Raw genomic sequence first — 15,088 nt, 5'->3', positions numbered from 1 at the left:
ATGGTAAAAATAATTTTAAAGAAATGTTCCTAGCATTATGTATTTTAAACAGTTTAAACTGAGATTTTAGATCTAGAAACTTTGACATTTTTAACTTATTTGAATAATTTAGGGTTATATGTTGTAATGAATTTTATATTATAGTCTAAGTTAAAGTTTGGCAAAAATTGTCAAAATAAATAAATAAATAATAATTTGCACAGTAAGAGAGAGAGAGAGTGCTTGAGTGGAGGCAGGGATGGTGCTCTTCTTCTATTATTGGCCTGCTAAGAAAGAGTAACCAAACAGAGCAATAAATTTTAAGACCAAAACAACCCCCAGCTGATTTTTCTCAAAATAAAAATCATTAATGAACAGGAAAACTTTGAGATTAGATTAGAGATTAGGTACAAACTTGGTAAAATGCATAGACAATATTTGAGTTTAAATCCTCCCGATTTATTACCAAAAGGAAAACCTTAAATATGAGCTGTTAAAATATAAATGTGTTAAGTATGTGCATGCATGAGGATGGCTATATATATATTATTGGGGGGACAATTCTGTTCCTGTTTTGTTTCAATTGAGTCACTAACCTCTGGAATGAGTGTTTTATCATTACAGATGTGTTAAGTGAAATTACTTTACAGAAGTCGATAATTCTGAGTGAAACAATGAAAAGACAATGCCAAACATGGGACGAGCTTTAAGTGGATTGGTTATCCAGCTCTGTCTGCTACTGGTAATAATGACTTGTTTTGTCTTTTATAACGCTGATTTAAATCACTCTCTGGATTAATATGTTAAAGAGTGTTTATATGATTGGATTTGTGAAATTTAAGTTTGCCGTCCAAAATGGGTTTAAAAATCCATGCCTAAATTTAAATGAGGGTCTAAATTTTAACAAGTTAACACTTTGTTGTTTGAATGGTAAAGGTAAATATTTTAGACTTGACGGCAGAAAAACAGTGACAGATTGGCTACGTCACTAACCAAATTATCCAGAGAGCACCCTCACATAAAGAAGCCTGGTGGGAAAACAAAGGAGTGAATCCTGCTTGTGTAATATAGTGCAAAAGCTTTATGTAGTGGTTTATGTAGAACAGAGATAAGTTGAACAAAAACGTGTGGATAGCCCCTTAATGGAGCAAATCCATAACAAGAGGTTTGAATTAATTGAAATAGCCACAGCAAAAAAATAATAATAATAAATTTTGTTTGAACAAAACAATTGTAATAGGCTCTATGGAGCTGCTTATGAACACCTGTCAGGTCAAATCAAATTAATATTGTGAACACTGACAGGGCTTTTTGATAATGTATACTGTTTCAATTACAGATTTACAGAAACTGAGAATGTCTCTTTAATAAATATTTGGGCGTTTAGAACTAAGTAATAGTATTGTTCATTTAGTAATAGTATTGGGAAATCTGTGTGCTCTTTTTCAGTTTATAATTATTTTGAGTAAATAAATATCACTGCCAAATGACAAACATGAACGAGGGTTGTTAAGACATTGATCACGTAGCTGACCTGTACGCTTCTAACTGACAAAAACAGTGAGAACTAAATTGACTTTATACGAAAGTATTGATGATTTGCCTCTGAATGGGTCATTAATATAGTCTGAGTACAGTAATGTGGTATGATAATTGACAAGATTTGCATAAAAAAAAAGGTCATAAAAAGGCAATGAGTATGGTTAACAGTAATGTCATGGTATAAAAATACATGCATGACAATAAGTGGACGGGTTAGTTGTATTTTTGAAGTTAGACACTTCAATACTTAAAAATGTAATTTGATCAAATGTTGTTAACAAAGACAAATTTAGGTTTATGGTTCATGTATGTTTAAACAGCATGTAAACTATGATGACTGCAACTGGATTCGTGGTGAAAGTAAAACTTAATAAAAGGGTTATTAAGTAATAAACTAGGAACTGCTCTAGGTTTGAGGAAATTATGATTATTTTTATTTTTTTTAAAGATGGCTCAATATTGATCTTGCTTATTTTGGTTTGTTTATTTTTGTGTTTTTAACACCAAGTTTGGAATGAAAGGGTAAAATGGATATTCAATCTCTATAATTGTACCATTGATCGGGAAAATGATAGATTTTCATAAAATAAGGGTATCTTTACTGGGATTTAGGTTATAAGCAATGTCTGTATTTGGTATCTGTGAGGTGACTGAGGGTCTGACATATGTCAGGAATGCAATAACAGTGGTTATTCATTTAGCCGGCTTCCAGAGAATAATATATATACGTTTATTGTAATGAGTTTATTTTACGATATGACCAAATTAACTAAAATTCATCATAGTTGTATAAGACATGTTAAAAAAAAAAAAACAAATAAGACAAATATCCTTCTTAAGGGTTAAATTTTTTTTTGAATTGGTTATAGTGTATGCGTTTTTCTTTAATGATTTGTTAAATCTGGTTAATGAATATGCAAATTTTGTCTTAAGGCTGTTGGATAAATGTTTTGTTTTAGAGGGTAAGTGTGAAGTAGCTGTAGTAGGAAGAGAGGTATTTACAAAGATAGGTTGATGAAAGTATATATGGATGGAGGACACTTTTCCAGGTAGAGGGACACACAGAATGATTCACATGTGAAGAAAGACTAGTGCAAGTGGCGATATTGTGGGATTAAGTAAGTAGATGAATGTATATTGGAAATAAGAATGTATATGGGAAGTATTTTGTACAAAATAATGTGTTTATTACTAGATATGTCAGACAGTACCAGAGATCTTAAGTATATGCACCTGCTTAAGTTGACAAACAGCCTGCATTATTAGCATGCATCACAACTACACCTGACCTCATTTATTAGACCAGATGTGGGGTATTAGACCCCACATTGATCTAAAACGGGGGACTGAAGGAGTGGATGCCGAGTTGCCATATCCTTCATACTGATATTATATTATATTATTACATGATTTCTTGTTTGACTATTAATCAAGTTATAGCAAGAGTGAAATGTGTAACCTTATGTGTGCTGTATTTCTTTTCCTCAAGATTAATGTCCACATATTATGTGTGTGTATCCAACCGTAATGATAAGACACTTGCCAGTGCTAGAAAGCCTTGAATTTTAGATAAGTTCTCTGTGTACGTGTGTTAGTATCTGTCTGTACAGGGAGAAGCTCAGACAGTCCCAGGACAAACAATCAACTGCCAGTGTCCAGCATATCAGATATACGTCTTTGGAGAGTTTTATCTAGGTTTTGGAACCAATCAGAATTTTGTTGACTCATGCATTGATGCAATTAGTATCCTCTGTCAGGGTATAACTGTGGTTGATTTTGTATTGTACTGGGCGCGGCCTGCGAACTCCTTCGAGAGTGTTGAAGCTGACTTCTGCTGATGAAATTGCAAACTATTTTCTTCAAGTAAAATTATTGTTATTAATTGAACTCATCTCTGAGTCCTGGTCTTCATTGCGACATATCTGGTCCTTGGGTTTTAACTGTAAATTCCCCTACAAAATAATACTTGATTATCATATTATAATGCTTGACAGACTGATGTTAAGAGTGTACTTTCAGTTATTTAAAATAAAACTGTGCCATTTTACGAACACATATATAAATATATCAGCCCTGGCGAGTATACAACATATTTACTAGCCAATGGTGATTAAATTGCCAAGGTGTCCGTAGATGGTTTCTTGGCATCTTTTTTTTAAGCTGCCAGCATCGGTTTTTTATATTATAATCCTATGGAGTAATCGGTGTTATCATAAAAGTATACTTTTTTAAACACCACCGCCGGTGTCTTTTTTTCTGCTCAGAGCGTCTTTTTAAGTTGAAAAAAGTTAAACTTTTCAGAAAAAAACACCATACATCAAGTGCCTTTTTGACAGCTGACCAATGACAAGTGTGAAGTGAGACCTGTTGTTTACATAACAACAAGAAAAAATTTAGAAGGTGCCAGTAGATAAACTTTGTTTCATCTAAATATGCCGCAAACCATGCATCATCATCCAACCGGAGCTCCTGGATTAAACTGTTGTAACCAACATATGGTTTCCTTTCCCGTATGTCATCCTGTACCCACAAACATTGCTGTGAACTAACGTTCTCCTCCCTGTTAACTTCAAAAGGCATTGCAAGAGGTAAAGTCCTCTTTCTGGACATTTCCACACCACACAGCACTAGGCTACTGTTGCGGCTGTTGTTATAGTAACAAAAGATGCCCTCAGCTGCTGTTTATAACCATAACACTGACAGCTTTTTTTTCTTTACTAAAAAAAAAGTACCCTTGTCAACTTTTTCTTGTCAAAAATGATGCCAAGTGTGAACATCATTTTTCACCAACATTGGCTGAGATCATATTCAGACCACACTGGCAAAAAGTTAAAACGATTTTTTCATAGACCACACCATTCTTGTGTAGTGTATCAATCAATTTTGATGAAGTGCACACCAAAATGGATGTGAGACTATATGTCCACAATGCTATTCAGTCCTATTTTATGTTTTAGAAACCAGGACCTGAAGGAACTTGCACAGTTTTAGCACAGCAACACCTACCTAACTTCTGAACAGTTTGGTCCATATCTGTCATTTTGGGCATCAACCATTTTTAAATTAGTCATAATTTTGCAAAGGTTGCAGAAAATCATGCTTTATTTTTGTAATTCCGTAGTATACTATTAACGCAGAAACTGCCTACCCTTGCTTTAACAGAAAAACATTGGCTATGTAAATGTTTGATTGGATTGTTTTCTGCTGCTAGAGTCACATTTTCAGAAGATCTATGCTATTTGTATGGACATGTAAATATGTATTTTATCTGTCATTCAATATGTAACCCAACATTATCTCAGTCCCTTAATTTAGACTTCATGAATTAAATCAAATAAAACTACATTTAATTAAAAAGAGCCCATCATACCAAAGTTTGCATTTTGGATTCTCCTGACTGAGTTTTGAATCTCCAGGGTAATTGTAGCTCAGATCCAGCTCTCTCAAATGGGAGGATGTTAAACTCAGAGCTGAAGCCAGATGAGAGCAGCCCTCCTTCGTCACCATACAGCCAGATAATCTACAATGACAGACATTAAAGGAATAAATACATATTTATTTGTTTATGAATGAATGAATGAATGAATGAATAGTTCAAATTTACCTCAGCTTCTCCAGTTTACAGTTTGGACTCTTCAGTGCATCAGCGATCAGCTTCACTCCTGAATCTTTCAGGTCATTGTTACTCAGGTCCAGCTCCTTTAGACAGGAGTTTGATGATTGAAGAGCTGAAGCCAGACTTTCACAACACTGATCAGTGAAATTACAGATGGACAATCTAAACAGAAGATGAAATGATTACATAATTGACCATTATGTAAGCACCACATTTAGAATGCTTTCAGTGAGTTGTGTGACTTTTAGTTAAATCTGCTCAAAATTTATTGGATATTATACTTGAATTGTGACATTACAAAATATTTGTAAATTATACTGTAATATTTTTAGAAACTGTAGACTTGAAATACTGAAAAAAATTATGTTCTTAGGCAAATAACAGTATCTTTGAACATAGCCACTTTTCCACTTCTTATCCAACATATACTCTCTATATACTGTTGGTTAAAAAAAATATGTATATATAAAATATATATACAAATAATTTGACAAACAAACCTCAGTATTTCCAGTTGACACTTTGGACTCTTGAGTGCATCAAAGAGCAGCTTCCCTCCTGAATCTTTCAGGTCATTGTTACTCAGGTCGAGCTCTCTCAATGAGGAATTTAATTTTAGAGCTGTAGCCACACTTTCACAACACTGATCAGTGAGATTACAACCTGACAATCTAAAAAGAACAGGAAATTCTTAATTAGCACTTTGCAGAATACCACTTAAATAGGATAAATGCAAAATCATTTGATCACCATTAACAACTGTTACTTTGTCCTAAACATTTCAAAGCACCATTTATCACAATGATAGTTGATCTCTCTAGGGCCCTGTTTACACCTATTATTAAAATGCATTTTGGTCTGTGAGGAACTCATAGCTCAACAATAAACCATGAGAAAACATGCTCAAGTTCAACATTAATATTGTTATTTTAAATTTCATTATTTTTTAATCATTAATTATTATTACTCTTTTTTTGACAAATCTGCAGCTTTTACCTGGATGATATTTTATTCATTTGTTTACATTAGGATGTTATTATTATGTAAGGATTTGTCTAATTTTTATCTAAATAATTAGCTCTTTTTTACTTTTTAAATTGCCAAATTGTATATGATATATGTAATTATTTACTATGTATTTATTTATGATTCATATAAATAATAAATTATATGAATTAGTCATTGGGGACCAGAAACTGTTTGGTTACCCACATTCTTCAAAGTATCTTCTTTTCTGTTCAACAGAAGAAAGAATCTTAAGCAGGTTTAGAACAACCTGGTTAAATTATGACAGAATTTAAAGTCAGACAGTCCTCCATGAGCAACTGAAATGCTTCTCTTCAATCAGTCTGTTCATCGTTACTAGATAGATCCATTGATAACCTTCCCATTCAGCCCTACATCAGGTCAGATGTGAGCTCTAGATGTTTTAAACTGTGCAGGTTTAGCACCTGCTGTGCTCACATTAAAGGACTTTAACGGCATGCATTCTGGAAACTCCATCACAATGGAAACAAAGATGCCAAAATGCAAACACGCTCAAATGGGCTGAAATTGATTTCATTATAATTGCTATTAGTATTAGAAACAGTGCAAAATACGTATTTGTTTATTCAAATATGTGTTGGCCTTTATAAAATATGGGACAAATAAATTTATTATTTTTTTACTTCCGATATTTGATCAGATGATTACTTTTATTTTTGAAGCTAATGAATCTTTGCAAATCAGCTTTCCTAATAATGTGCTAGCTAGCAAGTTCCACGACAAATGTGTCTACAGTTTACAGAATCAAAGAGAATTGGTCATCACCCCATGGAAGAGAGCAGCGGGATGAGCAGAGCAAATTAGCTTTTAAAGGGACATGCACTATATACGGAACTCACGCACACTATCTTAACTTGCAAAATAAATATTTAATCGCACAACGTTTCGGTCACACGACCTTCATCAGGAGTATACAAATGTTCAAATTCATCTCTTTTAAGATAAACACATGACCAATTAACAGAGCTCCATCTGCAAATAATTAAGCTCATTGGGAATACATAATTAGCACCACATCATAAACAGTTACAAATTATTATAGTTACAACAATCAAGATCCCCCTATAGGTTAACAAAAGCATCCAAAAAACACATAATCAACACATTGTCATCAAACAGCATCAAATTGTAATTCTAAACAGTTACAACTATCAGTCAGGCTCCATAGTCACTCAAACTCATCGTGAATACATAGTAGAAACAAGACCTCATTCAAAACAATTGCATGACTATAACATTACATTAAATAATGCTTCATCGTTCATACCCATAGGTGATAAAGTTTGAAGCGTGTAAATCCAAAACAGTTCACGTCTCTGTAGAAGTAATTCAATGTCTCCACCTCTAGGTGGCAAAGTTACTTTATCAATCCCAAAAAAGCGTAAAGTGGTTACATCGTGATCCGTTGTCCTTGTGGTATAGGCTATGTGGGAAAAAACACCACGTCAATTGAAACAAAGAATTAGTGAACATAAGAGTTCGATCAGAAGAAAAGATCTAAATTATCCAGTTGCAGCACACTTTTTAACTTTGAATCACGATGTAACCTCTTTACGCTTTTTTGGGATTGATAAAGTAACTTTGCCACCTAGAGGTGGAGACATTGAATTACTTCTACAGAGACGTGAACTGTTTTGGATTTACACGCTTCAAACTTTATCACCTATGGGTATGACCGATGAAGCATTATTTAATGTAATGTTATAGTCATGCAATTGTTTTGAATGAGGTCTTGTTTCTACTATGTATTCACGATGAGTTTGAGTGACTATGGAGCCTGACTGATAGTTGTAACTGTTTAGAATTACAATTTGATGCTGTTTGATGACGATGTGTTGATTATGTGTTTTTTGGATGATTTTGAGAACCTATAGGGGGATCTTGATTGTTGTAACTATAATAATTTGTAACTGTTTATGATGTGGTGCTAATTATGTATTCCCAATGAGCTTAATTATTTGCAGATGGAGCTCTGTTAATTGGTCATATGTTAATCTTGAAAGAGATGAATTTGAACATTTGTATACTCCTGATGAAGGTCGTGTGACCGAAACGTTGTGCGATTAAATATTTATTTTGCAAGTTAAGATAGTGTGCGGGAGTTCCTTATATGTTGACACGACCTACCAGGTCTTATTTTTCTATGCACCTATTACTTACAGGTGTGCGATGGAGTTCGTTCACTAAAGGGACATGCACTGAAATGGGTCGCTGAACAGAGCTGTTTTTGACATGTTTAAAAATGTTTTTTACACTACCATTGAGAAATTTTAAGTATGTTACAGACTTTTCATTAAGACCCTAAATATCATATGTTATTTTATTCTGCTTGAAAGTGGACAAGATCAAAAGGTTTTTGACCACCATTTATCGTGTCGTCCATTTTGATCTGACAAAAACACATAATTAATACCAGGTGTAAACAGGGCCTAGAAAGGACACAGGAGATAAACTGTGATCATGTTGAGATTACAACTGATTCCATTTTAAGACTTCCTTTCATAAAAAAAGGCCAATATCAAATGCTTACAGGGCTTTTCTGCAGTTCCTCACAGCTGGTATCAGTCTCTTTCTGCCTTCATCTGATGTGTTGAATTTCTTGAGGTTCAGTTCATCCAGCACTTGATCTGACATCTGAAGCATGTAGGCTACTGCTGAGCAGTGAGGGAGAGAGAGTTTCGTCCATGAGAGTTTATCTGAATTCACAAAGCTCTGAATCTCTCTGTAGAGAGACTTATTATTCAGTTCCAACAGACAGAGGAAGAGATTGATAGATTTATCTGCTGACAGTTGTTTGTCACCAATAATTGTATCTTTAATATATGTTGCGATTAAATCATAGGCCCCATTGCTGTCCTCTGTGTAACTCAGTAGATCCTGTAAGAGTATGTGATTGGACTCCAGTGCGATGCCCAGCAGGAAGCGGAGGAAAAGATCCAAGTGTCCAGTTTGCAATGTTTTATCAACTGCTGCTTTAAGCAGCATGTACAATGATAATTGCTTGGATATGTAAAATGTGCTCAGTACTTCCTTCTTGTTGTGTATGTGGCAGAAAAACACATAAAGAGCTGCCAGAAACTCCTGAAAGCTGAGATGAATGAAGCTGTAGACTTTCCTCTGATGAATCACAGATTCCTCCTTAAAGATCTGAGTGCAAATCCCAGAATACACTGATGCTTCAGTGACATCTATGCCGCTCTCTTTCAGGTCCTCCTCATAGAACATCACATTGCCCTTCATCAGCTGATTGTAAGCCAATTGAGCAAGTTTCACAAGCACTTCTCTGTTGGACTGCAGGAGTTTTTCTGAATCTCTCTCTTCATACTTCTGGTTCTTCATGTTGATCTGAATCAGCAGGAAGTGGATGTACATTTCAGTCAGAGTTTGAGGGATTTCTGCACTCAGATCTTGTTTCAGGATGTTTTGAAGCACAGTGGATGAGATCCAGCAGAAGACGGGGATGTGACACATGATGTGAAGACTTCTTGATCTTTTGATGTGTGAAATGATCGTGTTTGCTTGATGCTCGTCACTGATTCTCTTCCTGAAATATTCCTCTTTCTGAGGGTCATCAAATCCCTGTATTTGTGTCAGACGGTTGATGTATTCAGAGGGGATCTGATTGGCTGCTGCTGGTCTGGAGGTGATCCAGATGAGAGCAGAGGGGAACAGATCTCCTCTGATGAGGTTTGACATCAACACATCCACTGATGAAGACTCATTTATATCAGAAACTTTCTGAGCATCTGAAAACTTCAGTGTGATTCTGCTTTCATCCAGACCATCAAAGATGAACACAACTTTACACTCCTCGTAAATCTGTGAGTCCAGATCTTGAAGTTCAGGATAAAAGTCCAGCAGAAGTCTGTGAAGACTATACTCATCATCTTTAATCAAGTTCAGCTCTCGAAACGGAAACACAAACATGAAATCTACATCCTGATTGGCTTTTCCCTCGGCCCAGTCCAGAATGAACTTATGCACAGAGAATGTTTTTCCAATTCCCGCCATGCCTTTAGTAAGAACAGTCTTTATTTTCTCTTTCTCCTCACGTCCTGGTTTAGATGAGGCTTTAAAGATGTCATTGCAGCAGATTGAAGTGTCTTGTGTTCTGGTTGTGCTCTCCAACTGTAAAATCTCATGTTGTTCATTAAGTCCTTCTCTCTCTTCCTCAATGATGTAGAGCTGTGTGTAGATGCTGTTCAGGAGGGTTTCATTCTCTTGTAGTTTGATTCCCTCAAACAAGCGCTCATACTTGTTCTTCATTCTGGTTTTGTGAGTGGCTTTGACTGTTTTAATGACAACTTCATTTCCCCCACTGCAGGCCCATCAAAAGAGAGAGGAATTAGAGCATTTCCTCTACATTTCACATCACACAGGACAGAGCTCTTTTAGGTTTATACCATGCTGACATGCTACACAAATATACTGCACATCTTTTTCTCTAATAATCATGTACTCTTTGTCCAATACAGGAAAAATCTCCCATGACTCCAGCGGTCAGCGCTTGATCCACTGAATTTGAAGTCTTTCTAGACACTCAGCTGTCTATCTTACAAATATTAATTCAATTCACTCATACAGTCATATTTTATATCTTGAATTTTGTGGGCATTTTTATTCATTTTGGTGGCATTTGCAACCTTACGTGAAGCTGTTTTACACCAGCTTGCTTGTTTTTATGCTTGCTGGAGGATTAATGCTGAAGATAGGCTAGCAGTTTTTTATGAATTAATTTCATAGCAGTGACAAACACATTGCTTTCTGCTTCTATTAATGCTGAAGATATAGCTTTGTGTCACTCATTATGAAGGCTGTGCCATCTGGAGGTTACATTTGTAAAACATGCACGTATCTAGTCAAAGGCCAAACTGAAAGGTGCTTGAGTAACACTTGGGATCTATCTATGTATGTGCATGGCTTTAGATGAAATCTTTTATTTTAATAAATATTAATATAGCTAATATTGCATGTTTGTGACAGATATCCACTCAGTTGTGTTTTGAAACAGAAAAAAATAACCTCCTCTTTTCTCATAGAGGTAAAGAGAAACTACTGAAATAATAATCTCACGTGTCTTCAGGATTCACAGCTCCAGTTCTGAAATTAGAGAGTGGATCCAATGAATTTGTTGTCTTCTCTCTCCTATCACAGCGACGCTCTTTAGCAGGAGAGTTATGCTTCATATTCATGATTTCATATGCTTTTCTGAAAACATAAGACACCATACAAAAAAACACTGCATGTGCAAATAAAGTCAACTTTACATAGGCACACAAATATGACGGCAAAATGTTAAACAGCTACGGTTCTAACTAGGGGTGGCACGGTTCTCTGAAAAAACACCTGAACCGTTCGGTTCTCCACACACAGTTCGGCACGCGCTGGGACTGTGTTCAAGTTAAATCTGACAAAGCACCTGTAATATGGTTTGCTGTAAGTAGGACGTAAAACAATCAGGATTCAGCTAATATATGTTTCTGTTGATGGATGGGCATTCTGGATTCCCAGACATTACATGATGGAAAAAAAACCCTGGACAAACTATGCTCTCTTGTTCAATGTGAATGCCTTATGCTGGAATATGAGAAGTAATTTATTCCGTCATCACCCGGGGACTGATAGCGCAAGCACAGATGAGATCTGAACAGCACACGTTAATATGTGTTTAAACTAAACTCATTTAAACATTTAAGAGCCTAAGGAAGCGAGCTCGAGAGTGCAGTGAGAAGATTTGTGCATACACTCATCCGAAGCGTCCAAACCCGCACCTCAGATCGCAAGCAAATATAAGATCTCTCTGAAGTATTGTGTTTAATGGACAAATTCAGACAAAAAATGTCAAAAGGTAAGTATCAGCAGACATAGCCGGCTGAACGTAGGCCTGCTGGATCAGTGCATTCTCTTAAAGTGACAGTCTTTATATTAATCGAACAGCAACAAAGAAATCACTCACTGCTCTTAATTAAAAAGCTTTTGTAACTCTAATAAAGAATACTCTTTAATTTATACAGTCCAATAGTCAATGCTGTTTTACATTTGATTCCGTTATTCAATTTCTGTACCTAAAAACGAATGTTAGACCTACAGAACCTAAAGAAAGAAAGAAAAAAAACTGAAAATCACTTTTAATTTTTTTGTACCTTTACTCTTGTATTTATTTGTGCTGTTGCTTGTAGTTGGATAGAATCTTCTTATTTTTTTATATTTACCTGTCATACCGAACTATACCGAAAAACGTGACTCTAAAACCATGAAACTAATCGAACCGTAAAAAGTTGAACAGTGCCACCCCTAGTTCTAACAGAAGACTTAATGTAAGTATTTTTTTGTTGTTGTTGTTTTAGAAACACTTGGAATAAAAACAGAAGAAAAATTCTGCTCATCCTCTTTTTCTCCTAGAGATCCAGAGATCAGAAAAAGCAATCGTATTGTTTCTTATGTCTATCTGATGTCTCAGGTTCTTGTCTCCAATACTGGAAAAAATATCTTACATGTCTCCAGGATTCACAGCTCCAGTTCTGAAGGCATAGGGTGGATTTACATAGGCATACAAATATTGTATGGATTCCCAGACATTACAATAACAACGATGAAAAAAAAAACCTGGACAAACTATGCTCTCTTGTTCAGTGTGAATGACTTATGCTGGAATATGAGAAGTTATTTATTCCGTCATCACCCGGGGGCTGATAGCACGCGCACAGATGAGACCTGAACAGCACACGTTAATATGTGTTTAAACTAAACTCATTTGTCTCCAATTCTGGAAAAAATATCTTACTTACATTTCTCCAGGATTCACAGCTCCAGTTCTGAAATAATTGGGTGGATTCATTGAATTTGTACTCTTTATAGACACTCCGCTGGGACACGGTGCACCTCCCTCCTTTCTGATCTCATAGTGACGCTTTCTAGCAGAAGACTCCTCCATATCCATGACTTCAGACAAAAATATCATCCTCTTTTGTCTCCTAAAGATCCAGAGATCAGGCAAAGCAATCATATTATTTCTTATGTCTATCTGATGTCTCAGGTTCTTGTCTCCAATACTGGAAAAAATATCTTACTTACATTTCTCCAGGATTCACAGCTCCAGTTCTGAAATAATTGGGTGGATTCATTGAATTTGTACTCTTCATAGACACACCGCTGGGACACAGTGCACCTCCCTCTTCTCTGATCTCATAGTGATGCTTTCTAGCAGAAGACTCCTCCTCCATATCCATGATTTCAGACAAGTCTTTAGAAACATAAATGAGACAGAATTAGGAACATTGACTTCCTCCAATTAAAGGTTTCAATAAACGCACAATAATATCTGACAGAGATCATGATATAATCTAACAAAGGTTAATGTAAAATGTTAACATTTTCTGTTATTTAAGGGATTTGGAAGTCATTATCCATATTTTTATTACATCTGGGCTCATCTCGGCTCAACTACTGTAAATCAGTGTATTGTGATGTTCATTATGCCTCATTATCACACAATTAGGATGATATAGCAGTGAAGAAAAACAGGAAACAAATGATTTAAATGTTGTTACTAAATTTTTAAGTTTAGATATTTGATAGACAATGCATGAAACTGAAAAATGTGTCAGAATAACTAGTTAATTAAATGGTCACGCTTTATTTTAAAGTGGTCATATGATGGGACTTCAAAGATGCAAAGACTAACGTCTTGGGCTAGGATTGGGCGGGATTGGGCTAGTTTTGAGAAGCAACTGGGCAGGATTTGTTGTGAAAACCTGGCAACCCTGAATTTAGGATGAATAGTGTGCACGTTGAGACGCACGTTTTCACATTTCCGTGTTTCTCAGAAGCGGAAGTCGCCATAGTTGGGTTAACTTGAGCAGTGCCACAAATATATGTTTTACATTCCCATTTGTTCAAACAGAAACAGAAAAACTCAACGATAGTGTTTTCACAACTTTCAATAAAAGAAAAAAAATGAGAGACAGATAAGCACAATCATAGTGCATTATGAAACACCCGCGCATTAGCACTAAAAACCGTTATTTGTTTCGTGTGTGTAATTTGATGCAAAGTTAATATAATGCAAACAAGTGTTATAAATGTATATATATATATATATATATATATATATATATATATATATATATATATATATATATATATATATATATATATGAAAAATAGGATTTGAGGATTTGCGACGCTAACCTGTAAGTGCGTCATCAGTCTTGTAAATGTATAATGTGCTCTTTGCTAGTTTTAAGTTTACTGTTTCCGCGAAAATGAAAGCGTTATTATAAGTTATTTACACTGTTGTTATAGTTACCTGATATTTTGTTGAAAGTAGTACTTTAAACTGTGTCCTGATCTTTTAAACTCCGCGTAGAAGAAATTATTCAACGACCAACACAGAGAAATGAAACCGAAAGAAAGAAGCGCGAGCAGACGGGGCGTGTCTAAGTGATGGCCAGGGGTGGCACCCCAGACTGGCCAACCCCAAATAGGCTAAACATTATAAAACACGTCTTCGTGCCGAAGCGGTTGCCGGCCATTCAGAAGCCAGCTTATTTCGTCATTGACAAAGAAATGGTCTGAGACTTGAGTTCCCCATAAAATTAATGTTATTAATTCAATAAAACTTCAAAATTCCATAAAACACACACCCTTTCAATAGAACAGAGAATAATTGGTTCAGCACAGGTCATTAACACCACAATAAACAGTTTGAAAGAAGTATCATCAATAATTCACACCATTCAAACACACACACACACACACACACAAATACACCCCATACTTACACCCCACCACACAACACAAGTGAAACACGGCACTCTCAGGTGAACGAAGACCCAGTACCACAGCACCAGGACACCCTCAGCTCCTGCATGAAAATACAACACACAAAAGGTTATTACAAAT

The 15,088-nt window shown here is 35.5% G+C and overlaps 1 protein-coding gene across 1 annotated transcript; it reads right to left on the bottom strand.

Moving 5' to 3' along the window:
- Nucleotides 1-3,607: 3,607 nt before the first annotated feature.
- Nucleotides 3,608-14,597, bottom strand: LOC113039869 (NACHT, LRR and PYD domains-containing protein 12-like). Its single transcript, XM_026198001.1, has 8 exons — nucleotides 14,493-14,597; nucleotides 13,259-13,427; nucleotides 12,973-13,158; nucleotides 11,258-11,392; nucleotides 8,715-10,502; nucleotides 5,638-5,808; nucleotides 5,126-5,299; nucleotides 3,608-5,041 (listed from the first exon to the last, which is right to left on the bottom strand). The coding sequence occupies exons 2-8, from the start codon at nucleotides 13,411-13,413 to the stop codon at nucleotides 4,852-4,854; spliced, it is 2,799 nt and encodes a 932-aa protein (XP_026053786.1). The 5' UTR covers nucleotides 13,414-13,427; nucleotides 14,493-14,597; the 3' UTR covers nucleotides 3,608-4,851.
- Nucleotides 14,598-15,088: the final 491 nt, after the last annotated feature.

Source organism: Carassius auratus, chromosome 22 (assembly GCF_003368295.1).
Source record: "Carassius auratus strain Wakin chromosome 22, ASM336829v1, whole genome shotgun sequence".
In the NCBI taxonomy this organism is placed as follows: Eukaryota; Metazoa; Chordata; class Actinopteri; order Cypriniformes; family Cyprinidae; genus Carassius; species Carassius auratus.
Note: the sequence above shows the minus strand (reverse complement) of the source record. Positions and strands in the feature narration are given on the sequence as shown.